This window comes from Megascapheus bottae, chromosome 9 (assembly GCF_031878675.1).
Source record: "Megascapheus bottae isolate mThoBot1 chromosome 9, mThoBot2.hap1, whole genome shotgun sequence".
NCBI classification, from domain to species: domain Eukaryota; kingdom Metazoa; phylum Chordata; class Mammalia; order Rodentia; family Geomyidae; genus Megascapheus; species Megascapheus bottae.
Genome location: NC_143517.1, coordinates 1,077,049 through 1,102,343, shown reverse-complemented (window position 1 = coordinate 1,102,343; position 25,295 = coordinate 1,077,049). Strand labels below are relative to the sequence as shown.

The window sequence follows — 25,295 nt, the reverse complement described above, 5'->3', positions numbered from 1 at the left end:
ATATCTGCTTTGAAGCCAGCTCATGCAGAAAACTTTGAGGGATTCTATCTCTAATTAACCAGCAAAAAGCCAGATTGGAAGTGTGTGAGTTAAACAGCCAGCTGTAAGTAAACTGAGTTCCAGGCTCTGTGTCCAAGCTATAGAGAACCTAGCAGAAGGAAGGAAGGAATGAAGAAAGGGAAGAAGAAAGAAGGGAAGGAGAGAAAGAAGGCGAATGGAAAGAAAGAAAGGCATCATTATATCCGTGATGTGTTTGTGTTTTGGGTTTTAATTGTGAGGAGCATGTAGAGCAGACACACATCCCCTCTTGGCTTGTCCAGGGCTGTTAGGCAGTTTAAGTACTAATAGGGCCTTTTTTGTTCTCAGAATCACTGCAGTCATATACCATGTGCAGAGTCACTGAATAATTTTTGTTAAAACACTGAGCACATTATTTCTCTAGTTTTAATTCTCTGCAGCTTCTACTAGGCAATACTGCCTATTAATTAGATTTTACTTGTGGATTCTTTGTATTCAGATGCCTTAATCTAATGTTTCTGTTCTGAGGTTTCCATTTGGTTTCTTTTCCTTTTTTTATCTTGAAGGTAGCTCAAGTGAGGATTTCAGAAGAAATCTGGTAAGATAGGATAAAGTAAAATGAGATGGCACAGAAAAGAGGCAAAAAAGGAATAGTAAATGGTAGCACAGGAAGGCATTGAGGGATAGGCATAGCATAGCTTTCCTAGTGAGCACTGCCGCTTCCCTAACAACAGCACACACAGTGTCTTATTCTAAGTCTTCTGTTGATGTAATTCATGAGGAACCTATGGGCTGTGGTCCAGATAAGGCCCAAGAAATCATTTGATACATGACAGAACACGTATGCTTTTTGTTGGCTGACTTTTTATATTAGTAATTTTGTGTGGCCCATGAATGAGGTTATAAATACCTGAATGACCCTTGGCAGACAAAAGGCTCCCTACCTTGTCATGCCAGTTGATGCCATGAAATGGGAAATTTTGAACAAATAGCTTATTTGGCCTGTATTTCTGGAGACTTTGAAGCTCAGTATCAAGTTCTGGTACTTGTGCCTTCTTTGCTATATCATACCATCACCTAGAAAGAGAGGGCAAGAGTGTGCCAGCTTGTAGCTCTTCTGATAGAGCCACTTAAGCCATTGTGAAGGTTCCACAATTATGCCTCGTTGAATCTCAATCCTTCAGAGACCTTCCAGATTCTACCAACATGATTTTAGAGATTGTGCATATTTATTTTTTGACAGTACTGGGGTTTGAATTCAGAGTCTCATGCCTGCTAAGCAGACTACCTTAAGGCATGGTGTCTTTTTTCAGCATATGTATATAGCATTATTGAGGCTTGAACTCAGCTTTGTGTTTGTTGGAGAAGCACCCTGTCACTTGAGCCATGTCTTCAATGGGTCTCATGTTTGCTCAGTCAGCCTGGACTGCAACTCTTCTTAGGTTTCCCATGGACCTAGGAAGACAAGCATGTGCCACTGTGCCCAGATGTTAACATAATTGAAGTCTCACAAACATTTTGCCTGAGCTATTTTCCAACAGTGATTCTTGATTCCCACTTCCCAAGTAGCTGAGTTTACAAGTGTAGGCTTTTATGTCTGGCCTAGAGATTATGTTTTCAACATATCATTTTTGGGGACAAATTGAAACTGCGACAGTATTTTCTCCATTTTATCTGGATCTTTCTCTCCTTCCTTCCTTCCTTCCTTCCTTCCTTCCTTCCTTCCTTCCTTCCTTCCTTCCTTCCTTCCTTCCTTCCTTCCTTCTTTTTTGACCAGTTATGGACTTGGGCTCAGAGTATGAGCACTGTCCTTGGGTATTCTCAAGGCTAGAGCTCTACCAGTTGAGCCAAAGCACCACTTCTGCCTTTTTTCTATGTGTGTGGTACCAAGGAATCAAAACTGGGTCTTAGTGCATGCTAGGCAAGCACTCTACCACTAGGCCAAACTCCCAGCTCTTATCTGGATTTTTCTGTTTATTTTTCCTATGTTAAAAGAACTAGACAACCAGTTTGATTTTTCAGTGTTTCTTTTTTTGGTGAGTAATATAATTTTTATAGCATACTCTTGTTATGCTCAGAGGCAGACTAAGGGTGTTCAGTTGTCATTATATGGACATATAGTAAGTACAATCAGAATGTCATTGCTTTGTTCCAGGATGGAATTGTGGACCCCATTGATAGCACTTTAAGAGATTTTTGTGGTCGATGTATTCGAGAATTCCTCAAGTGGTCTATTAAGCAAACAACACCACAGCAACAGCAGAAGAGTCCAGTAAACACAAAATCACTTTTCAAGAGGTTGTACAGCTTTGCACTTCATCCTAATGCTTTCAAGAGGTTGGGAGCAGCTCTTGCTTTTAATAACATCTACAGGGAATTCAGGTATGTAAGCTATGTGGTAGAAAAAAATACAAAAGGAGCTGTTAAATCTTGTAGTAGTTTTAAAAAGGTGCCTTGTTTAACTCCATGCATCCATGTAATAAATTTATTAACTAGTTATGCACTGGGTGCTGTATTGTATTCTGATGTTTAAAAAATTAACTACTATCCAATATATATTGAACCCCCCCCCCCGAAATAGCTAAATATGGTAGTACCTCATGCCTGCAATCCAGTTACTTGGGAGGCAAAGATCAGGAGGATCAAGTTCAGGGACAGAGATAATGTAGAAAAGGACTAAGAATGTGGCTTAAAGCTTATTAGCAAGCATGGGGTCCTGAGTTCAAACTGCAGTGCCATTAAAAATCAAAACAGAACAAACAAGAAATTACAGAGAAAGATATGTAGGTACAATACTGCAGCAGTTTTGTGAATGTGGCAGAAGACATAAATGTACAGGTCTTTTGGAGCACAGAGGAAGAATATGGAATGAGATTGAGTAGGTAGTGTGAACATAAAGGATGAGTGAGAATCAACCAGGTCATTTCAGATTAGTAGAGATAGGAAAGAAGCTGCCATCTGAGGCAATGGAGACATTCGTTACTCTTGGTAGGCAGGTAGTGAGACTGGGGAAATGGCTATGGAAGCATTGAGTAGCAGTAAGGTTACGTCCTAAAATTTGTCTTCTGTGAGCCACATTAAGTTGCTTTCTTGGTGTTTTTTTATATGAAGCTTAGTATTGTTTATTTTGCAGGGAAGAAGAGTCTCTGGTAGAACAGTTTGTGTTTGAAGCGTTGGTGATATATATGGAAAGTTTGGCTCTGGCACATGCAGATGAGAAATCCTTAGGTATGTGCTATCTAAGCACGTTGTTTTCATGCCTGTTCTGTTTGCTTCAAGGCTGCAAAACTTTTCTGCTCTGAATTTAAGACACAGATAATTTTCATGAAGTGTTACTTCCTTTTCTTATATGTCCCATAAATGAATATGAGAGACAACACTTCTCTTCTCTTCCCACCAGAAAGCCTCAAATCTGCTTTGTAAGTAGGAGGTTTTCTTTGTGTGTTCATCCTCTTAAGACTGTATACCTCTGGCAGCCATGAGCCTGACCTCTGGTTGATGAGAAATTGTGCTCAGGGGAGGTAGGCACTGTGGTCAGTCTGTTATCACTATAGCATGGATGTAAAAATGGAACCGATTCCCAGGGTCAGAGAACACTGGCAGAAACCATTGAGATGTGACCATGGACTTTGAAGTCATAATTTAGTAAAAAGCAGGACTATAAATGTATTTTGGCCATGATTAAGGAGCATTACATAGTTGAATGCCAGACTTGGGTGGAAAAGCTAAGGTACAGTGTCTATTAGCCTCACTACTGGTATACACACACACACAGAGTAAATGAAGTGTGCTGAAGTAGCCATGAGAATCTTTATAATTAAATTTAGTATAGATTCCTTTCAGAACTTCGTAGAAGTTCTACAAGACTTTCTAGAACTCTCTGTGTCATCATTGGGTATTGTTGGGACCTGGAGATCAGTGTCATTGAGAGCTAGGTCACATAGCAGTGGGTGACAGCACTTCTCTTCTACTGCTTCAGATTTTGGGCTCCTTCCATCCCCCCTTTGTCTCTCTTCTCTTTCTTCCTTCTTTTTTTTTTTCTGCGTACTGGGCCTTGTGCTTGCATACTTGTCTGTCACTTAGCTTTTTGGCTCATGGCTGAGCCAAAAAGTCCAGCCTTGCTTTTTTTTTTTTTTTTTTTTTTGGTCAGTTATGAGACTTGGACTCTGGGTCTGGCACTGTCCCTGAGCTCTTAAGCTCAAGTTTACCACCATACCCCAGGGCCTGGATGTTGTTCCTGAGCTCTTCAGCTCAAGGCTACTGCCCTATCCCTTGAGCCATAGTTCCAGTTTTCTAGTGGTTAATTGGAGATTAGAGTGCCCTTGGCTGGCTTTGAACCTTGATCCTCAGACAGATCTCAGCCTCCTGAGTAGCTAGGATTACAGGCATGAACCACCGTGCTTGGCTCCTAGCCCAGCTTTTTGCTAGTTAATTGGAGATAGATTTGTGGAGTTTTCTGCTCAGGCTGGCTTGGCACAGCAGTTCTCTAGATCTTAGTCTCCTCTCTAGTTAGGTTTATAGTCATGAGCTAAGGACAGCTGCCATCCTTGACACTGATGGTATATCACTGGCAGAAATAGTAACTTTAGTTTTTGCCTTAGCATACTTCAGATTTTTTTGATTTTCCACATATATAAATGTTTTCAATAAATGAAACTTTTTCTCAACTTAGCACTGTGTTGCAGGCCTTGGGTTTGGCAGCCTCCACTCTCTTCCACAAAATACATAGAAATAAAATTATCATAGCTTTTTTTGGTTGACGCGGCAACTGTAACTCCTTTCTTTTTCTAAATAATTCTGAATAATTTTAGGCATCTGTAGATGGTTCATTATTTTAGTTCTGTTTTCCTTCTACAGTGGCCATATAATTAAATTGTAACAGTTTGTCTTACAGGAATAGGAAGGGATCAAGGAACTTACGCCCCTAAAGAATCGCTTTGTGCTGGGCTCCAGTTACTCATATCTGTAATCCTAACTACTCAGGAAAGGCAGGAAGTGATTCTGGCTCAAGAAGTAGGGAACTATCCTTGAGCAGGCCCAGTATTCAAGCCCCAGGACCGGCCAAAAGAAAGAAAGAAAGAGAAAAAAATAGCTCTAGCCTGGCACAAGGAGTTAGTTGTGTGAGGCTGTGCCATGAATACTGACAGTGCTGGTCGTGGAGTTTCTAACTGGATATGGTTTTGCTGTGTGTGTTTGTGCCCTTCTGTCTAGCAATTTTAACTCTATGTTATATTCTTAATTTGTCCACAACTAGTAATAAAATTTGTAACAAAAATAAAGGTGCTGAAAGGCTGGTATATATAGTATGCACCTCATTCACATCAAAGTCATTAGTAAACAGTGTCAACTCTACCAATACATGCCACCTTCACCAGTGATACCATTTCCTCTTCCTCTACTGTCTCTGAGTCTTTCTGACTCCCTGGCTTGGCAACACCAGCACTCAGGCGCCTTCCCCACTCCTGTTACATCACTGTGCCTATGAGTCTTAATAGTGCTTTACATTCATCTGTCCACTGAATCCGTTTAATATACCTGTGAGGTAGGCAGGGCACTCGTTTCCACTTTACGTAGGAATCTGAGTTTGAAAATGGGGAAAGGCTTGTCTCAGGATGACAGGCTGGTTAAGCTTGGAACACAGTCTCCCTTACAGTTTTACAGATTTTTTTTGTTTACTTCTGCAGGACTTTTTTCCTTGACTACACTGTGGTTACTGTGCACATCAAATTTTTACAATATTATCTGTAAACTTAACTGTACTGCCGATCCTTTCTCCCTTTCTCTCTTTCTTCCTCCCTCCCTCCCTCCCTGCCTCCCTCTCTCTCTCTCTCTCTCTCTCTCTGTCTTTCTTTCTTTTTTTCTCAAGGCTAGCACTCTACCATTTAAGCCACAGCACCACTTCCAGTTTTTTCTGTGTATGTGATACCCAGGAATCAAACCTAGGGCTTTGTGCATACTAGGCAAACAACTCTACCATTAGGCCATACTCCCAGTCCTGTAATGCTACTGTTCAGCACTTCTCTCACTTAAAATTCCTGTCTGAGTACTTTGCTACCATTAGTAGAATATACTTTCATGTTTTCCCAGGAAATTTACTTACCTGCTTATCTCTGCGAATATTATACTGTTATATATATTCCACATAATGGCCTAAAACAAGTGACACATTGTAAATTTATGTATCCATCTCAATGCTTTGAAACATGTTTAATATACACTTTACAGGCCTATCAATAACTGTCAATATGCTAGAATGCTCTCTTAAAATACAGTTATTAGTATTTCAACTAACTGAAAATTGTAATTCTATGCTGGTAGTACTGGGGTTTTTTAGGTTTTGTCTTGGACATGAAATGTAATTATTTAAACTTTGCATTTAGAGGGTGGAGCAATACAAAATCTGTAATCAAAGCACCTTTAGAGTTATAAAATAAGCCAACAAATTGATTTTCTTTGAAATCTGCTTTGGTGCTGAGAACAGGTACAGTTCAACAATGCTGCGATGCCATTGATCACCTAAGACGCATCATTGAAAAGAAGCATGTTTCTCTAAACAAGGCAAAGAAACGACGTTTGCCGCAGTAGGTCATATGTTTCCTTTTCAGTTTTTCCCCTCCACATAACATTAATTCTCAGCTGATAAGAGGACAACTTTGGGTCTATGTGTGGGTCTATGAAAAATCAGTTTGTCTGAGGAGTTTTGCAAGTTATATATTCCAAAATGCTTGATTTTAGTTATTTAATACTGACAGTTTTGTGTGCGTGTACTGGTACTGGTGCTTGAACTCAGAGTCTTGAGCTATGTCTCAAATCTGGCTTTTTTGCTGGTTAATTGCAGTCTCTCAAATTTGACTGGGTTGGCTTAAACCTCAGTCCTAGACCTCAGCCTCCTGATTAGCCAGTCTTGATTTTGATGCAAGTTTGATGTAGAATTGACTAGAATAAGTGGTTACTTTTGAAGTATAGGAGCTGAATGTTGCAATAGGATTTTGGCAGACAGAATTATAGGATTACAAAGTAAAGATGAGCCAGGTTAGGAATGGGTTAGTGGTTTCTGGGGTACACTTTCATTTCTATCCCACTTGGTGCCTTATTCTCAGACTGGTGCCTTGTATTACTTCCCCCTGCTTTATCTGTTCAGTGTTAGGGGAGCTCTGGTGTCTGTGCTGGCTAACTACCCTTCTCTGGGCAAGGGATGTCCCATGTAGAGTAGATGTTACTATTTTCTCTGTTTCATAATCAATTCAGCTGGGTAATTCTGTAATCCCAGATACTTAAGATTCTGATGCAGGAAGATTGTCAGTCTGAGGACAGTGTAAGAAACAGTTTCAAACCAAAAAGGTTGTTTGGATTTTTCTGTTGACTTACAACTTTTTTTTTGGCCAGTCCTGGGGCTTGAACTCAGGACCTGAGCACTGTCCTTGGGCTTTCTGAAGACTAAAGCTCTGCCACTTGAGCCACAGCACCATTTCTGGCTTTTTTTTTTTCTATATATATGGTACCCAGTAATCGAGCCAGGTCTTTGTGCATGTTAGGTAAGCACTCTACCACTAGGCCAAATCCCCGGCCCCCCATGACATTTCTTTATATAGAAATGTTATATATGTTATATATATTTTTTATATAGAAATGTTTATATGTTAACGTATATGACAATTGACAGGAGGTCAGAATGTGAGGTATCTATAAAATTAATGGGAGTTGGGGCTGAGAAAGTGGTTCAGTGGTACAGTGCTTGGATGCATGAATCCCTGGGTTTGATTCCTCAGTACTACATAAACAGAAAGAGTCAGAAGCAGTGCTGTGGCTCAAGTGGTAGAGTGCTAGCCTTGAGTCTAACAGAAGTTCAGGGATAGTGCCCAGGACTGGCAAAAGAAAAAAAAAAACATTAGTGGAATGTCCTGTTAAAACACACATGTTGCGCTGATTACCACCCACCCTGCCATGTCAGATGTAGTGTAGGGCCAGAGAACTTTCATTTAGAAATAGTTTACTGATGATGGTGGTGCAGCTGGTCGAGAGGCCACATTTTGAGAAGTGCTGCTTTAGAGCCTACAGCCTCATTTGTTTAAGGCACTTTGAAAAGGAATACTTGTTGCTGTTATTCTGTTGAAACGTATTTTTAAATTTTTGTACGAATAAAAGAATAAAGCTAGTGTATCTTAAGTGGCAGAGTATTTGTTACTTCAGAGGCCCTCAGTTCAGTCTCCAGCACCACAGAAAATAAAAATTAAATCGTTAAAACTAAGTTGAAATGAAGATGAACAGCTCCTAGGCCCATTTAAGCTGTGATATTTTAATTGTATCCTCATGACCATAGAATGTCGTAAAGGAAGTCTACATGTATCATTGTAGTACAGTTGAGTTCATAATTTCTAGACTCCTGCTCAACATTGGATTCTGGAGAGTATTTATGTTCACCTGTCTTCTTTGTTTAGAGGCTTTCCACCATCAGCACCATTGTGCTTGTTGGATCTGGTCCAGTGGCTTTTAGCTCACTGTGGAAGACCCCAAACAGAGTGTCGCCACAAGTCCATAGAACTCTTTTACAAATTTGTTCCCTTACTACCAGGTATGTTAATTCTTTAAATTCTATTAAGTAGAAAGAATTTTGGATTTGAAAGTAGCTTAGAGATGCAAACTCATTAAACACATGATTGCCCATCTATTTAAATGAATGTCAGTATGCATCTAATATTATTTCAAATTCATATGACACTGTAACTTATGAGTACATTTCTTCAAGATATGTAGAGGGAGAAATTGTTATTTCAGTGATACTTATATAATACATAATATGGAAATTGGCATTTCCTACTTTTAAATTTCACAGTGGTTTTTCTTTTTCCATTTCATTTGAATAAAGTGAATACTAGTTGCATGGCCATTTGGTTAACATACTTAATGAATGTTCCAAATATTGGGCACTGGAAATATTACTTGGTGATAGAGTGTGCATGTCCAAGGACCTGGGTTCAATCCCTAGTACTACACACACGTATGCACACAAATATGTTCAAAATATTAAGTTAATGAAATGATGTAGTTCTGTTTTAATATGAACTGAAGTTGAAGAAGGAGGTGTCGCATGTTTTTTTCTTACTTTAAAGGAACAGAGCATCAGCTGTTTAGAAGTAAGTTTTATTTTTTGCCACAACCCTACCTCACATGTAGTCTCTGACTTGTGCAGAGCTCACAATTTCTAGTGATAGTAGCATCACTAGACATTTCTTTTGGTCTTCTTTTCAGTTTCCTAGAATAGTGACCATTTTCAGTGAGCCAAAAAGGAGGTGGTATGGCATGTAGGGCAGGATATTAGTAAATAGCTATTCCAAACAGAATTTTTGTAATTTTTAAAGAAATTAAGGAGAGTAACTTTATAGTAAAACAAGTGATGAATACTGGAATAAGAAGATGGTCTTGTAGCATTAAAATTTTTTTAATTCAACCATTAGATCACAGAAATTTTCTTGTGAAGGTCTTAATCTTGGTTCTCTTTTAAGGCAACAAATCCCCTTCTTCATGGTTAAAAGATATTATCAAGAAAGAAGATACTTCTTTTCTCATAAGCATATTTGAAGGGGGAGGTGGCAGAAGTGATCAGACATCCGGTATTCTTGCTCAGCCAACCCTCTTCCATTTGCGAGGCCCATTTAGCCTACGAACAGTCCTGCAGTGGCTGGACCTGCTTCTGGCTGCATTAGAGTGCTACAACACATTTATTGAGGAGAAGACTGTGGAAGCTCATGAGGTCCTAGGCGGTAAAGTTTACCTTATTTATTTATTTATGGGGTTATTTGACTATTAATTTAAAGATAATGTTTTAATATGTCACCCAGGCTGACTTTGAACTTGTTATCTTTCTGCCTCAACTTCCTAAGAGCTGGGATTATAGAGTTTAGCTATCTTACTTGGCTAAAACCTATCCTTAGATTAACATCACTCAGTTCTGCTGTAAGTTGGCCCAGGAAGACAGCTTAGTGCAGTCATTATGGGCTACAAACATGGTTACTTACTGTTAACCATTTCATTTATGTTAATCAGCTTTCTGTTGCTGTGACAAAATGTATGAGATAATCAGCTTAATAAGAAGAAAGGTTTATTTTAGTTCATAGTTTTAGAAGCTTTAGTCCAACGTTGACCATGTTTCTTTTAGATCTGTGATGAAGCACATTATTGTAGTAGGAGCATATGCTGGAGGGTGCTGTTGACCTTATGGCAATCCATAATAAAGAGGTGAAAGAGGGGAGGGGATTTCAGGGTCTCAGATTCTCTTTCAAGAGCATGTCCCAATGATTTAACTTCTGTCCATTAGGTCCTACCTTTAAAAGTATCATATTCTCCCAGTAGTTCCACGAGCTCGCAACCAAGCCATTAGGTAATAGGAGGGTATTTATTCACAGTGCAGCATCATTTAATGTTATAATGAAGAGTGTAATATGATGACAAACAGGGCCTATGCAACCTAGCCAAAGAATCCAGTCGTATGGAATTAAGAACTATGGTGTTTTTCTTCTCGGTAACATCAGCTTCAAAATAGTTTCTTCGGGCTGGGAGTTTGGCCTAGTGTGGAGTGCATGCACGAATACCCGGGTTCAATTCCTTGGTACCACATACATAGAAAAAAGCCGGAAGTGGTGCTGAGGCTCAAGTGGTAGAGCTCTAATCTTAAGAAAGTCCAAGAACAGTGCTTAGGCCCTGAGCTCAAGCCCAAGACTAGCCAAAAAAAAAAAAAAAATAGTTTCTTCACTGAAAATTATGCAGAATCTTCACATTAGTATTGCCATTTCATACTGTTCAACTCTTTAATTTTAAAGCCGTATGTTTTTGTTTTTGTTTATTTATTTATTTTGTGGATCATGGGGCTTGAACTTGGCCTGGGTGCTGTTCCTGAGCTCTTCAGCTCAAGGCTACTGCTGTACCCTTGAGCCAAACCCCACTTCCCGTTTTCTAGAGATTAATTGAGGGTAAGAGTCTCAGGTCCTTCTGTGCTGGGGATGGCTTTGAACCTTGATCCTCAGATCTCAGCCTCCTAAATAGCTAGAATTATATGCGTAGCCATTGTGCCCGGCATAAAGCCTTATGTTCTTAGACTTTTTTTTTTTGTTGATTGGTTTGGTCGTGGGGTTTGAACTCTAGGCCTGCACACTGTCCCTGAGCTCCTCAGCATAAGGCTAATTAATGCTCTGCCACATTGAACTATAACTCCATTCTGGTTTTCTTGAGGTTAACTGGAGATAAAAGTCTCACAGACTTTGGTGCTGAGACTGGCTTTGAAGGGTAATCCTCAGATATCAGCCTCCTGAGTAGCTAGGATTATAGGGGTGAGCCACTGGTGTTCTACATTTTTAGACTGTTGACTTTATTTATGCCCCTAGCAATGTCTTAGTAAAAAAATGGATCTGTGTATTTAAATTTTTATTTTGTGTTATTACTACATTTGTTTTAAGGGAAATTAATTATTTGTATCTATAAAAAGTAGATAAAACCTTTTGGTAAATATTGTAAATAAAAACAAAATTAGGTTGGGAGTGTGGCCTAGTGGTAGAGTGCTTGCCTGGTATACACAAAGCCCAGGGTTCGATTCCTTGATACTACATACACAGTGATAGAGCGCTAGCCTTGAGAAAGCTCAAGGACAGAGTCTAGGCCTTGAGTTCAAGCCTCAGGTCTGGCCCCCCAAAAAAGTAAAATTATCTGTTTAGAATGCTATTTTTGTCTTTTCTGTCATGTAGCATTTAATGAAGGAGATGTGTTCTGAGATATTAGGCTATTTCACCTTTGTGTATATTTCACAGATACCATATCATTAGGTAATATAATCTTGGGGACTGCTTGTCATTGTTGATTCAAATGTTCTTATACCATGCATGACTTGATTAAGACATACATAAACAGAATTGTAATTTTTTTTTTTTTTGCTAGTCATGGGGCTGAACTCAGGGCCTGGGCACTATTCTTGAACTTTCTCAAGGCTTGTGTTCTACGACTTAAGCCACAACATCACTTCTCTGTGTATGTGGTTCTGAGGTCAAACCTAAGGCTTCATGCATGCTAGGCAAGCACTTACCACTGGCTACCCTCCCATCCCCACCTAACTCTTGGTTAAGAGGGAGTGTCATGGATATACCTGGGATGGTTTTGAGCTGCCATCCTCCAAATCTCAAATCCTTCAAGTGGCAAGGATTGCAACCATGAGCATTGATACTTGGTTCTTAAAACTATTTATAATGGTCTATATATTGACAATTAGATTAAATTTGTTCAGATTTTGTAATTTAAAGAACTGACCACAGATTTTTAAGAGAAATCTCAGTCATTACCTTTGCTTACTCTTTGAATGTTTATGCCAATATATATTTTATTAAAGAATTTATTAACATTGATTTTTACATCATATTTCAAATGACATGTTTAACAAACAAGTGTTCAAGAAGAGAACCTCTATATACAATCACTGGCACTTAGTTTTTAGATCACAATCAAAATTAGGCTAAGGGTTTGTATGTCATAGATACACATTAATTTATGAAATAAAACATTATGTCTATAGAGTCATAGGTTTTTATGTCTATGTAGTTATGTTTATATTTCCAATACCTTGTCCATAGCATTGGGTATGCAAATATTGAGTCCTTGCTCTTGTACTGTTTGGATCTAATAGCCATATATTAAGGATACCATGTGCCTTTTGTTCCTTTGGTCTTGACTTATCTCACTCAATATGATTCGCTCTAGATTCATCCACTTCCCTGCAAATGCCAGTATTTTATCTTGTCTATGGTTATGCCAGTATTTCATCTGTCCCTTTGTCTGAAGTTCTAAAGGCCTTTACATCCTGCAATAACAATGTACACAGTGAGATAGGGAGAAGTTAGTAGTGTGGTAGATGGTAGGAGAGTCATGGTGGATAGCATGAAGTGGAAAGGAGAAATAGCCCTGCTCATACTGTTCAGATGAGCTTGGCAAAGTTGTGAGGGTGATCTGGAGATTGACTATATAAGGTGACCAGTGTCTTTCCACACTTGTTTTTTTTATTTTTTTATTTAATCCATTTGAAGAACATTTAAAAGAACATTTAAAAATTTGAAATAATTACTAAAAGCAATGCTGTTGGGGGTATATGACTAATCCCTGCATTTGTAGGATAGAAGCCCACCTAGGTCACACAGTGAAACCTTGTCTTAAGAAAAAACAAAAGGAAGGGAGCAAAAGCTAAACACTCCTTGCTATTCTGTGTGTGTGTGTGTGTGTGTGTGTGTGTGTGTGTGTGTGTGTGTGTGTGTGTGTGTGTGTGTGTGTGTGTGTGTGTGCTGGTCCTGGGGCTTGAACTCAGGGCTTGGGCCTGAGCACTGTCCTTGTACTTTTTCCTCAAAGTTAGCACTCTACCACTTGAGCTACAGCACCAGTTCTGGCTTTCTTTGTATGTGGTACCAAGGAATTGAAGTTGGGTCTTTGTGAATGCTAGGCAAGCACTCTACCACTAGGCCAAACTCCCGGCCTCATTCTTTGCTATTCTGTCATTAGTTCATTAGATTTAAAGTTCAGTGCTAGGGGCCTGATTCATCTTTTATTGAATTATGCAAATGTAAGTGCACACATGCATGTGTGTGTGCTTGCGTGTGCATGTGTGTCTGTGTGAGTGCTAGGTCTGTGATCTTTTCTGGTACGCTCGTTCTCTCCACTTGAGGTGCAGCTCTACTTCTGACTTTCTAGAAGTTTACTGGGGATTAGAGTGTAATGGACTTTATTTCCTGGCTTTGAACTGTAATCCTCAGATCTCAGCTTCCTGAGTAGCTAGGATTACCCACATGAGCCATTAGCATCCAGCTGAACTACTCCTTTTAAATTATTCAGTTATGCTGAAAGTCTACCAAACCTATACATATAGAAATGATTGTACACTAATCTTAATGGAGTTAAGAAATGATATGTTACTATTTTAATATATTTATTTCTAGGTACTAAATCACAGTCTTCACTCTTCAAGTCAGTGGCCTTCTTTTTAGAAAGAATTGCTGTTCATGATATCACAGCTGCTGAACAGTGCTTTGGCACAGGGGCAGCAGGCTACCATCCCAGCCCACACGAGGAGGAGAAATACAAGTATAGCAAATGTACTGTTGTTGTTCGAATTATGGAATTCACCACAACCCTGCTCAATACTTTCCCTGAAGGATGGAAGGTAGGCTCTCTTTTGCTAATTTGTCATTGAGATTAGTACTTGGTATGAGAAAAATGCTTTTAAAACTTCTTAGGTCAGATGCGGTGGCTGGTATGGGGTTGCAGCCCATCATACCAGCTTCATGAAAGGATTAAGGTCTGAACCTGCCCCTGTCCAACAACATGCCACTCTACCAGAAAAATAGCTAAGGTACAAAAAAGGCTGGAGGTGTGTCTTAAGTGGTAGAGCACTTGCTTAGACTTTAAGCCCTAGTACTGCCAAAAGATAGAAGTTTCTGTTAGTTTTTTAACTGTAGGGCAATGCAAATTAAAAAAAAAAAACTGCATTGGAATTCCATCTCATTCCAGTCAGAATAGCTGTCATCAAGAATAGCCAAATCAGCCCTTTGGTTAATCTCATATGGTTACTGTATCTGACTTTGTTACCTGGTATATTGTATTTATGTCTATTTGTTTATTTGAAATAGGAAAGCTAAGAATGGAAAACAAGATGGTTGGGAGCGGGTGGGGAGAGAGAAAGGGGGAAAAAAACATGAGAAGGGGTATTAATGTATGAGACGTAATGCATCTACTATCTGGCGAACAAATATCTGTAACCCCTGTATACATTACCCTGACAATTAAAAAAAAAAAAAAAGAATAGCCAAATCAAAGAGCTACTCAGGCTGAGATCTGAGGATTGAGGTTCAAAACCACCCTGGGCACGAAAAGTCTGTGAGACGCTTATCTCCAGTTAATCACCAGAAAACTGGAAATGGCTCTGTGGCCCAAGTGGTAACGTGCTAGACTTGAGCTGAAGAGCTCAGGGACAGCGCCCAGGGCCAGAATTCAGGCCCCACGACCAACCAAAAAAACAAAGAATAGCCATATCAGGTGGGTTGAAAAAACTAAAATCTTAAATATTTCTGATCCTAAGCATTTTGAATACATCAAATACCTGGCTTAGGAAGCACATTGGAGTAAGTATTTGAACACATAATTGTGAGGTGTATTGTGTAAGCAAACTTTAAACTGGATTCAGTGAATATAATGAATAACTTTCCTGTGTCAGGCATTGCTTGAGTCACTGCTTTTAAGCCAGCCAGGGACAAGCAAATTATGGCCACTCATATTTTCATGCTATTTTCACACTAAGATGGGTTAAGGAGTTTGACAGAGATATGGACTTATTTTGTTTTTGTGTTTTTGAGGATTTGAAAAAAATACTTTATACAGGTGATGTACAGAGGGGTTACATTTACATGAGTCAGATAATAAGTACAATTCCTTTCATATAGTATCATCTGTTCCTTCTTTCTCTCCCATTCTCTTCCTCCTATTTCTACTTACCAGTTGTGTAGTTCACTTTTATCTATGTTCAGGGTGCAGCTGCTATACTTTTTTGCCCTTTTCCCTCAAATTCTGTGCTTTCCCCTGACCTGCCCAAGGATATACATGTGAATACAGTGTACATAGGTAAAGATTATAGAACCATCAGAAAAAGAAAACAATTAACAACTTTCTTGTTTTCATATCTTGAAAACTTGTTTCAGTATATATATTATTTTATATGAATATGGAAAGGTGTTTAGGCATTGTACCTTTGTGATTCTCTCTTAAAATATCTTCTTTTGGGCCGGGAGTTTGGCCTAGTGGTTAAAGTGCTTGCCTAGCATGCATGAAGACCCAGGTTCGATTCCTCGGTACCACATACGTAGAAAAAAGCCGGAAGTGGTGCTGAGGCTCAAGTGGTAGAGCTCAAGCCTTGAGAAAGTCCAAGGACAGTGCTCAGGCCCTGAGCTCAAGCCTAGGACTGGCAAAAAAAAAAAAAAAAAATCCTCTTTTGGTCTCACTATATGTATCTGCGTAATTTGTCATATCCCATTGTGTTTTAGATCTAACTTCCACATATCAGAGAGAACATGCATCCTTTCTGAGCTTGGATTACCTCACTTAATATGCTTTATTCTAGTTCCATCCAGTTCTCTGCAGTTGACATTATTTTATTCTTTCTAACAATTGTGTAAAATTCCATTGTATATAAGTACCACATTTTTGGTATTCACTTGTCTATTGTGGATCTGGGCTGTTTCCAAATCTTGGCTCTAGTGAGCAGTGCAATAGTGAACATGGATGTGTAGGTGTCCTTATCCTGGCTCATGATGCTCATAAGAAAGGAAGGTCTATGTTTAGCCTTTTGAGGAACCTCTAGACTGCTTTTCAGAGTGGTTATACTAGTTTATAACCCCACTAGCAGTGCAGTAGGGTTCCTTTCCCCTCTATCCAAGCCAATATTTGTTGTTTGAATTCAAAAATGTTGTCCAGTCTAAGTGGAGTGAGATAGAATCTCAGAGTTGCTTTAATTTGCATTTCCTTTATGGCCAGGAATGATGAGCATTTTCTTATGTGCATTTGTTTGCCATACTTTTTTGTGTGTGTTGTGTGGATCACAGCGCTTGAACTCTGGGCCTGGGCATTGTCCCTGAGCTCTTTAGCTCAAGGTTACTGCCCTACCCCTTGAGCCACAGCCCTACTTCCTATTTTCTAGTGTTTAATTGGAGATAAGAGCCTCGTGTTCTTTAGTGCCTGGGCTGGCTTTGAACCATGATCCTCGGATCTCAGCCTCCTGAGTAGCTAGGATTATAGGAGCTATGATTATAGCTGACACAGCCTGAGCCATTGCACCAGGCTGTTGGCCATTCTTACCTCTTCTTAGAAGTTTCTCCTCGTATGCACCAAGACCAGGGTTTGTTTCCTTGGTAAGATGGCATCTTGCTAACTTTTTGCCTTGGCTGGCCTAAAAACTGTGATCCTTTGAACCTCTTCCTCCAAGTAACTTGAATTATAGTGATTGGCCAGTATGTCTTATCTATTGTCCAGTTGCTTAGAGAATGCTTTCTAACTCCTGTCCTAGTTATATGATCGTCTCCAACCTGTGGATTTTACAATGAAGTGAAAATATAGTTACTGGCTAATAGAAGTCTTTTTATTCAATCCATCTTTTGCAGCTCCTGGAGAAAGATTTGTGTAATGCAAACCTTATGAAACTCTTAGTAAAAATGCTGTGTGAGCCCTCGAGCTTAGGTTTTAATATTAGTGATGTCCAGGTTATGGATAGTCTTCCCAGGATATGTGTGAACCTCATGAAAGCTCTAAAGAAGTCCCCATACAGAGACATATTAGAGACCCACCTGAAAGAAGAAATGACAGAACAGAGGTGGGTACTTATTCCTCATTGTCATTCCCTGCATGGTAAGATTTAAAGCCATAGTGCATATAGTGATCCTTGGATCCACATGCGCAGCTTGTGTACTGTTTTTAGTCCCTGTGTCTTTAAGGAAAACTCTTCATAGTATGTTCATTAAATGCCTTCCCTGCCCCAGGAAAACTTTGGTATTGTCTGCTTGCTTTCCAGGACTTTGCTAATTAATTTGAGTGCTAAGTAATTAGCGAATTTATAACCACATACCCATGTACTCAGTGTGGTCCATTAGTAGTGTTGGCATTCATGTGATTTTCCTGTTTTCTTTACTTTGCCAGAATTGAGGAGCTCTGTTCCATCGACTTATATGCATCTGATGCTCACCTGGAGAGGAGCAGGCTGATGTCCATAGTGTCAGCCTGTAAACACCTTCACAAAGCTGGCCTCTTGCTTCTTATTTTACCATCTCAGGTAATCAGAACCAACTTGTTTTTTAATATATCTATACATTTATATTCTTTGTAAAATCTTTCACCTACAGCCTGGCACAGTAATTCACTCCTGTAATCCTAGATACCCAGCAGGCTGAGATCTGAGGATCTCCAATTAAATCACTAGAAAAATGGGAAGTGAGGCTGTGGGTCCAGGGGTAGGGCCGTAGTCTTGAGCTGAAGAGCTCAGGGACAACACCCAGGCCCACGAGTAGGGCTGTAGCCTTGAGCTGAAGAGCTTCGGGATAGTGCCTAGGCCCAGAGTTTAAGCCCCATGACCCACCAAAAAAAAAAAAAAAAAGGACAGCTCATGAGACTCTTTACTTCCAACTAACCACCAGGAAACTGGAAGTGGCGCTGTGGCTCAAGGGGTAGGGTGGTAGCCTTGAATGGAAGAGCTCAGGGACAATGTCCAGGCCAACAGGTAGGGCAGTAGCCTTGAGCTGGACAGCTCAGAGACAACACCCAGGCCAACAACTTTCACCTACCTATAAGTCATACTGAAATAGGAATTTTATAATATTTTTGTCTAGATATTATCTGGACTAGAAACATGAAAGTCAATATAAGATTAAAGTGAGGGACAGAGAGTTTGGCCTAGTGGTAAGAGTGCTTGTGGAGCATGTATGAAGACTGGAGTTCAATTATTTGGTACCACACATATGGAAGAGGCTGGAAGTGGTGCTGTGGCTCAAGTGGTAGAGCTCTACCCTTGAGGAAAGCCCAAGGACAGTACTCAGGCCCTGAGTTCAAGCCCCAGGAGTGGCAATAAATAAATAAATAAAATAAAAAATTCTTGCTATGTGCCAGTGGCTCTCACACCTATCAGCCTAGCTACTCTAGAGGAGAGGCTGCGATCTGAGGATCTGTGATTTGATGCTAGCTTGAGCAGGAGCATTTGTAACATTCTTATCGCCAGTTAAATACCAGAAAAGCTGGCTGGAAATGAAGTTGTGATTTAAGTGGTAGTGCCAAAAAAAAAAAAAAAAAAAAAAAAAAAAAAGCTCAGGTATAGAACTCAGGCCCTGAGTCCAAGCCCTAGGGCCAGCACAAAAAAAAGAGGGGAGGGGGCAGGAGTTTGGCATAGAGGTAGAGTGTTTGCCTAGCATTCATGAAGACCCGGGTTCAATTCCTTGGTACCACATACATAGGAAAAAGCTGGAAGTGGTTCTTGAGAAAGTCTAAGGACACTGTTCAGGCCCTGAGCTCAGGATTGGCAAAAAAAGATTAAAGTGAAATAAAGAACAGTTGATATTTTCTGGAAGAATGAGACTTTGGGAAACATCTGCCATTGTGCTATTGTGCGGTGAGATGTTGAATGACATATATGACCTAGAAAGCAGAACTGAATCAGAACTGTCCCAAGTATTGGAAGTGTTAGACATGAATTTTTTTTCGGTGGGGGGGGGAAAGTGGGGGAACTAGAATAATGTTAGAGATGAAATTTAGGCAAGCACCGTACCTCCCAGATATATCTCCAGTTCAAATAAGGACTTTTTAATTATGAAAGTAGTGAAGTTGAGCTTTTCTGTTAAATATTTTTTCTTGTCAGATACTTGATATTGATTTTATTTTAGTCTACAGCTGCTTGTCATTCTGTTGGAACGAGACTTCTCTCCCTGGTTTATAAAGGCATTGCCTCTGGAGAAGAAAGACAGTGCCTCACCTCACTGGACCCCAGCTGTATACGTCTGGCCAATGGACTTCTGGAGCTGGCCTTCTGTTTTGGAGGACTGGTAGGAAAAACTGTGCTGTCCTAGTGAGGTTCATGGGTAACTTACCTACTCACTTGAGATGTGTCTCTTGAAGCAGGGGAACTTACTAGGTAAAGTGTGAACTGGACAAATAGTTGATTTAGAATTTCTGGCTTTCTGTAACATTTTCTTTATACTATAGTTTCTTTTGAGATTAGGAATCAAACTTGGTATCTAACACTTTACACTCATTGGCTAGTAGTCTACCACCTGAGCCACACCTCTAACTCCATAACACTATTAAAGAAAGAAAGAAATTGAAGAACATCTTTTCTTTTCTCCAGTCTTGGGACTTGAACTCAAGGCCTGGTCACTGTTCCTGAGCTTCTTTTGCTCAAGGCTAGGATTCTACCACTTGAGTCATAGCGCCACTTCTGGCCTTCGTGCTTCCTAGGCAAGCACTCTACCACTAGGCCAAATTCCTAGCCCTAGAACATTTTTAAATTGAAGTTTGTCTATCCTGCTTTGTTTTCAAAAGGACTTTAAGCAGAGAACATTGGGAACCAAAGCTGACCTGTGTTATTGTGTGGTTTCTTCCATTGGAGATTCTGGGATGGATGGTTTGATATTGTTCTATAGGATAATTCTAGAGGCACTACAGCAAAAAGTTGTCTAGTTCTTGAAACTGACCAGGTCTGCTGTAGCTTAGATAACTTTTCTCCATTCCCTCCTCTCTTGTCCTTCCCATTTCAGGAGCCTCTTTTTCCCATTGTCCATTTGCTGTAGAAAAAAATTGCAGCTTCTTACTCTTACTTTACCGGGTTCTCTTCTTCAGCAGCAGCAGCAGCAACAAGATTTTCTGAAAATTGAGAGCAGTATAGTATGTGTGTATAGTTTAAACCTGAACATGCATTTGATATATTGGAGTCTCGTTAGACTTCAACATGTGAAGATGGGTCCTCTACTATGGTTTTGGCTTCCTTCCTCACAGTGTCAGCACCTCATAAGTCTTCTTCTGAGTCCAGCAACACTGTCCACACCATCCTTGGGCAGTTCACAGAGGAGCACCACCAGCTTCTTCCATGGAGAGTATTTCTATAGCTTATTCTCAGAAACAATCAATGTGGAGCTGTTGAATAATCTTGAAACTGCTGTATCAGAGCTAATGAAATCATCAGTGCATAATCCCAAAATGGTAAGAAAATTCTTAAGTGTTTTCTTATAATGCTCATAAAAGCATCATTTCTGAAGTATTTTCTTAAAGCAAGACAGCTTTTTAAAACATTACAAGTTCTTGCTAATATTTGAAAGCAAAGTAAGCACATGCACAAAACACAGTATTTTTCCATTTCCTTATATGCACAAACCTCTAGGCTTACTATTATAAGGTTTGCCTTACAGAAAATTGACGCTTGCTCAGATGTCAAATGGAAGCTTTCAAACCTGAACTGAGGCCCAGAGCTATTCTTCCCACCTGCAGCCACAAGTTGAACCTACACTGCTAGGCCTTGTTCTTAATGCCAACTCATCATTTCCTGTATGATCTTGCTCTGGCCTTGTTTGTTCCCTCATGTTGACTCTTTGGAGATCTACAGTTAATAATACATGTTTGATACCCCTTCTCATGTTTTTGTTCTCATTTTCCTCCCCCTACTCTCTCCCCTCATTTTTTTCATTCTATTTCAAATAAACAAGTAAACATCTATATACGAGGTAACAAAGTGGGATACTGTAACAATATGAGATTAACCAAAGGGTAACACAAGAGAAGAGAGAAAAGCATAATACATTAAGAATAACAGTCACTTATAATTAAGCTCTTGTTTCAATGTGTGAGAAGTAATGTACCTTCTATCTGGTGAATATAACTGTAACCCCTCTATACATTAAAATAAAAAAAAAATAGAACAAAAAAAGACCAAGGATGTTCCTAGATTCAGATTTTGATTCCAAAATAATAATAATAATAATAATAATACATGTTTGACTTGGGTTGCTAAACTTCTGAGAATTTGAAAATTTAACATGTCTGTGGACAGTCAAAAAGGATAAACTGTTGGTTTGAACATTATAGAGTAATGATTTCTTACTAAGTTAAACATTTTTTTCTTTTTCTTTTTTTTTTTTTTTTCCAGTCCTGGGACTTAAGCTCAGGGCCTGGGCACTGTCCTTGGGCTTTCTCAAGGCTAGAGCTCTACCACTTGAGCTACAGCACCACTTCCAGCTTTTTTCTATGTATGTGGTACCGAGGAATTGAACCCGGGTCTTCATGCATGCTAGGCAAGCACTCTACCACTAGGCCAAACTCCTGGCTTTCTTATTTTTTTCTTTTGCTAATCCTGGGGCTTGAACTCAGGACTGTCCCTGAGCTTCTTTTGCTCAAAACTAGCACTCTACAGGGGATGGACATTATCCTGCATCAGAGGTTCCTGCTCAGACCTCTTAATCTTAGATTGGCTGGTTGAGGCTTTTATGTTTTCCATTAATGAGATGTTAAAAAAGAAGTCCTGAGCCTTACTGGTATCAGTGTTAGAACTGTTACTCTTTCCGATCCCAGCCTCTTAAGTACCTAGGATTATGGGTATGAACCACTGGCCCCTAGCTTTTAGTTGTTATTCTTGATTTCTGTTGCTCGGGCTCTGCTCTACCACCTGTAACTCCCAAAGGACCACACTGATGGGGAGAGGGACAACATGGAGCTCTATCCTAGAGTCTTATTTATGAAAGATTGAAAGATGACAATTTGGGATATTGTTATGAAATGCAATAAAATCTTTGATTTCCTAAAAACTAGCACTCTAAGCCAGGCATGGTTGCTCACACCTGTAATTCTAGCTTCTCAGGAGGTTGAGATCTGAGGATCAAGGTTCAAAGCCAGCCTGGCCACAAAAGGACCCCAGACTCTTATCTCTAATTAACCTCTAGAAAATGGGAAGTGGGGCTTGGCTAAAGGGTAGGGTTGTAGCTTTGAGCTGAAGAGCTCAGGGACAGCGCCCATGACCCATAACCCCTGCTCCCCCCCAAAAAAAACCCAAAACACAATCTAGCACTCTACCACTACTTCTAGCCTTTTCTATTTATGTGGTGTTGAGGAATTCATCCCAGAGCTTCATGCATGCTAGGCAAGCACTCTACCAGGAAGCCACGTTGCCAGCCCTTAAGTTGAACTTTTATACAAAGCAGTGCTTATCTGTAGTTGGGAAATTTCCTCCCCCTCCTTCTTCTCCTCTTCCTCCTCCTCCTCCTCCTCTTCTTCTTCCTTTGGTAGTAGATTGTAGTAGGATTTTGTGGGTTTTGAAGTTACAAATAGACTTATAGTAGAACTATGACTCTTAAGGCTTAAACATTTTGAGCTTTCAAACAATTCAGATTTCTGAATATGATGATGAAAATGATGGGTAAAATCATATTCACATACCCTTTCCCACATTCCTCTAAAGTAATAGAATACAGTTAAAATGAACAAACATCAATAGCATTGTGTTAAAGGATGTAGAGAAAAGATTTCCAGAATGAAAAGCAACGGAGAAAAAAGGCAGGCATGGCAGACTCTAGCAGTAACAGGAGGGTGGGGCAGCCAGCATGCTAAACAGTCTGGTGGAGAGGCTGAAGAGAGACCCTGGAACAAGATCAGTCTCTTAGTGCATGGGCCAGTGTTTCTCACTTCAAGTAGAAATTGGAGGTGTTAACTAGGTAAAAGCCTGCCTAGATTCTAGCCCTATGGATTATTGTCAGCCAATTCTTTGCCTCCTGCAGGACATCAGAACACTGTGATAGGCCCAAGAGAAATCATTATTGACCTGCCCCTGCATGGCATTTCTTTTTTTTTTTTTTTCCAGTCCTGGGCTTGAGCTCAGGGCCTGAGCACTGTCCTTGGACTTTCTCAAGGCTAGAGCTCTACCACTTGAGCCTCAGCACCACTTCTGGCTTTTTTCTATGTATGTGGTACCGAGGAATCGAACCCGGGTCTTCATGCATGCTAGGCAAGCACTTTAACCACTCGGCCAAACTCCCGGCCCCCTGCATGGCATTTCTAAATCAGTTTTTTTTTAAGATTAAAAAAATGCTGTTGCAAAGGTGATGTACAGAGGGGTTACAGTTACATAATTCAGGTAAAGAGTGTATTTCTTTCTGGACCTTCTCTCTCTCTCTCTAAACCAGTGCTTAAATTTGAACCAACATCCAGGAGTCCCAGGCTAGAGCAGAGAGGGCTGTCAAAAATAATGTCAGGAAAGAAGCAAGGTAAAAGCAAGGATTCTTCATCAAGACAAATAGTGTATCCATGAAACAAGAATTGCTGCTTTTGAAAAAGAACATGTCTAGAATCAAATGGAGGCATCAGAAATTAAAAATGAATCTTATTTGGAGGATAATATTGAGTGACTAGTGTGAAAAGATAAACCAACATAGGTTACTATAATTCTATAGAGCTGACCAGCAAGATAGAAGCTCCAGAGGAAAGAGGCTGGGAAAGGCTTCCCATGACATCTCAGGAGTACTGAAAGCCCTAAGTTCCCTGATATAAAAGGGCTGTGGAGAAACTCAATATGGAGCATACTCCATAAGGGTTAAAAATCCTGGGATTTCACTAAGAGAAAAACCTGAAAAACCTTTTACATGTAAAAGGATCCTGAAATTGAATAACATTTTTCTTCTCAACAGAAGTGTGGGTGCTGCAAAAGTATGAGCCAAAATTCCTTCATAATTCACGTACAAAATCTTCCCTACGGGGTTTTAAGTGTAGCCAGATGACCAATTATGTAAGAGTAGAATGCACAGGTTTCAAACATCGTGACCTCAAGGGAATGTGTCTCTTGGTTACTACTCTCTGGTCAGGAGGTGAGCCTTGAAAGAGAAAGTTGGTGATGTGAAAAGTCAGCCTATTATTGAGGAGGAGGTGGGTCTTCAAGCCTGGTACCTCCTAGCAAGGCACAAACTAGGAGTAGATAGACTCCCTGATTGGTTCAGGCAGGTTGTGGCCATCTAATTGATTTGAAAGAGTTTCATGACAAATTAAGGATAGACATAGAAAACAGAGAAAAAAAAAACAAGTGAGGATTAACTTTAAGAGGAGAAAAATGTGCTAGAAATGGTGCTAGCATGGGACATCTGTGATAAACGTTTATGTCATCAGAATGTTAGGAATATTGAATGTTAATGTAAATAAGATTAGGTTGTTGCTGTGTTGTGGTGGAATGGGAACTGTGTGAGTGCCTGTACTGTGGTGCAAGTGGCCACAAAAGAGAGCTTAGTCCTCTTGTAGGTGGAGTTCTCTTAAGAATGTACCTAACTGAAGCCAGACCTGGTGGCTCACGCCTGTAATCCTAGCTACTCAGGAGGCTGAGGATCTGAGGATCAAGATTCAAAGCCAGCCTGGGCACTAAAGGACCTGAGACTCATCTCCAATTAACCTCTAGAAAATGGGAAGTAGGGCTTGGCTCAAGGGTAGGGCAGTAGCCTTGAGCTGAAGAGCTCAGGGACAGCACCTAGGCCAAGTTAAAACCTACCAAAAAAAAAAAAAACCTAACTGAAGCCAGGCACAATGGCTTACTCCTGTAATTCTAGCTACGCAGGAGGCTGAAATCTGAGTATCTCAGTTCAGAGTCAGACTGGGCACTAAAGAAAGTGATTCTCTCATCTCCAATTAACCACTAGAAAACCAGAAGTGGCACTGTGGCTCAAGGGGTAGGGCAGTAGCCTTGAGCTGAAGTGCTCAGGGACAGTGTC

General features: G+C 40.0%; 1 protein-coding gene across 2 annotated transcripts in view; it reads left to right on the top strand.

The window, feature by feature from the left end:
• The window catches only part of Prkdc (protein kinase, DNA-activated, catalytic subunit), a 170,450-nt gene that overhangs the window by 41,950 nt on the left and 103,205 nt on the right, over positions 1-25,295 (top strand). The window contains exons 27-36 of one of the 2 annotated variants that reach the window (XM_090338803.1): positions 2,174-2,400; positions 3,152-3,246; positions 6,500-6,599; positions 8,457-8,590; positions 9,522-9,776; positions 13,980-14,203; positions 17,190-17,398; positions 17,722-17,854; positions 19,452-19,610; positions 20,560-20,763. In XM_090338803.1, the coding sequence (XP_090194929.1) occupies positions 2,174-2,400; positions 3,152-3,246; positions 6,500-6,599; positions 8,457-8,590; positions 9,522-9,776; positions 13,980-14,203; positions 17,190-17,398; positions 17,722-17,854; positions 19,452-19,610; positions 20,560-20,763 (1,740 nt within the window). Of the gene's footprint in view, positions 1-2,173; positions 2,401-3,151; positions 3,247-6,499; positions 6,600-8,456; positions 8,591-9,521; positions 9,780-13,979; positions 14,204-17,189; positions 17,399-17,721; positions 17,855-19,451; positions 19,611-20,559; positions 20,764-25,295 lie in introns of both variants that reach the window. The other variant, XM_090338802.1, reaches the window with a different exon arrangement.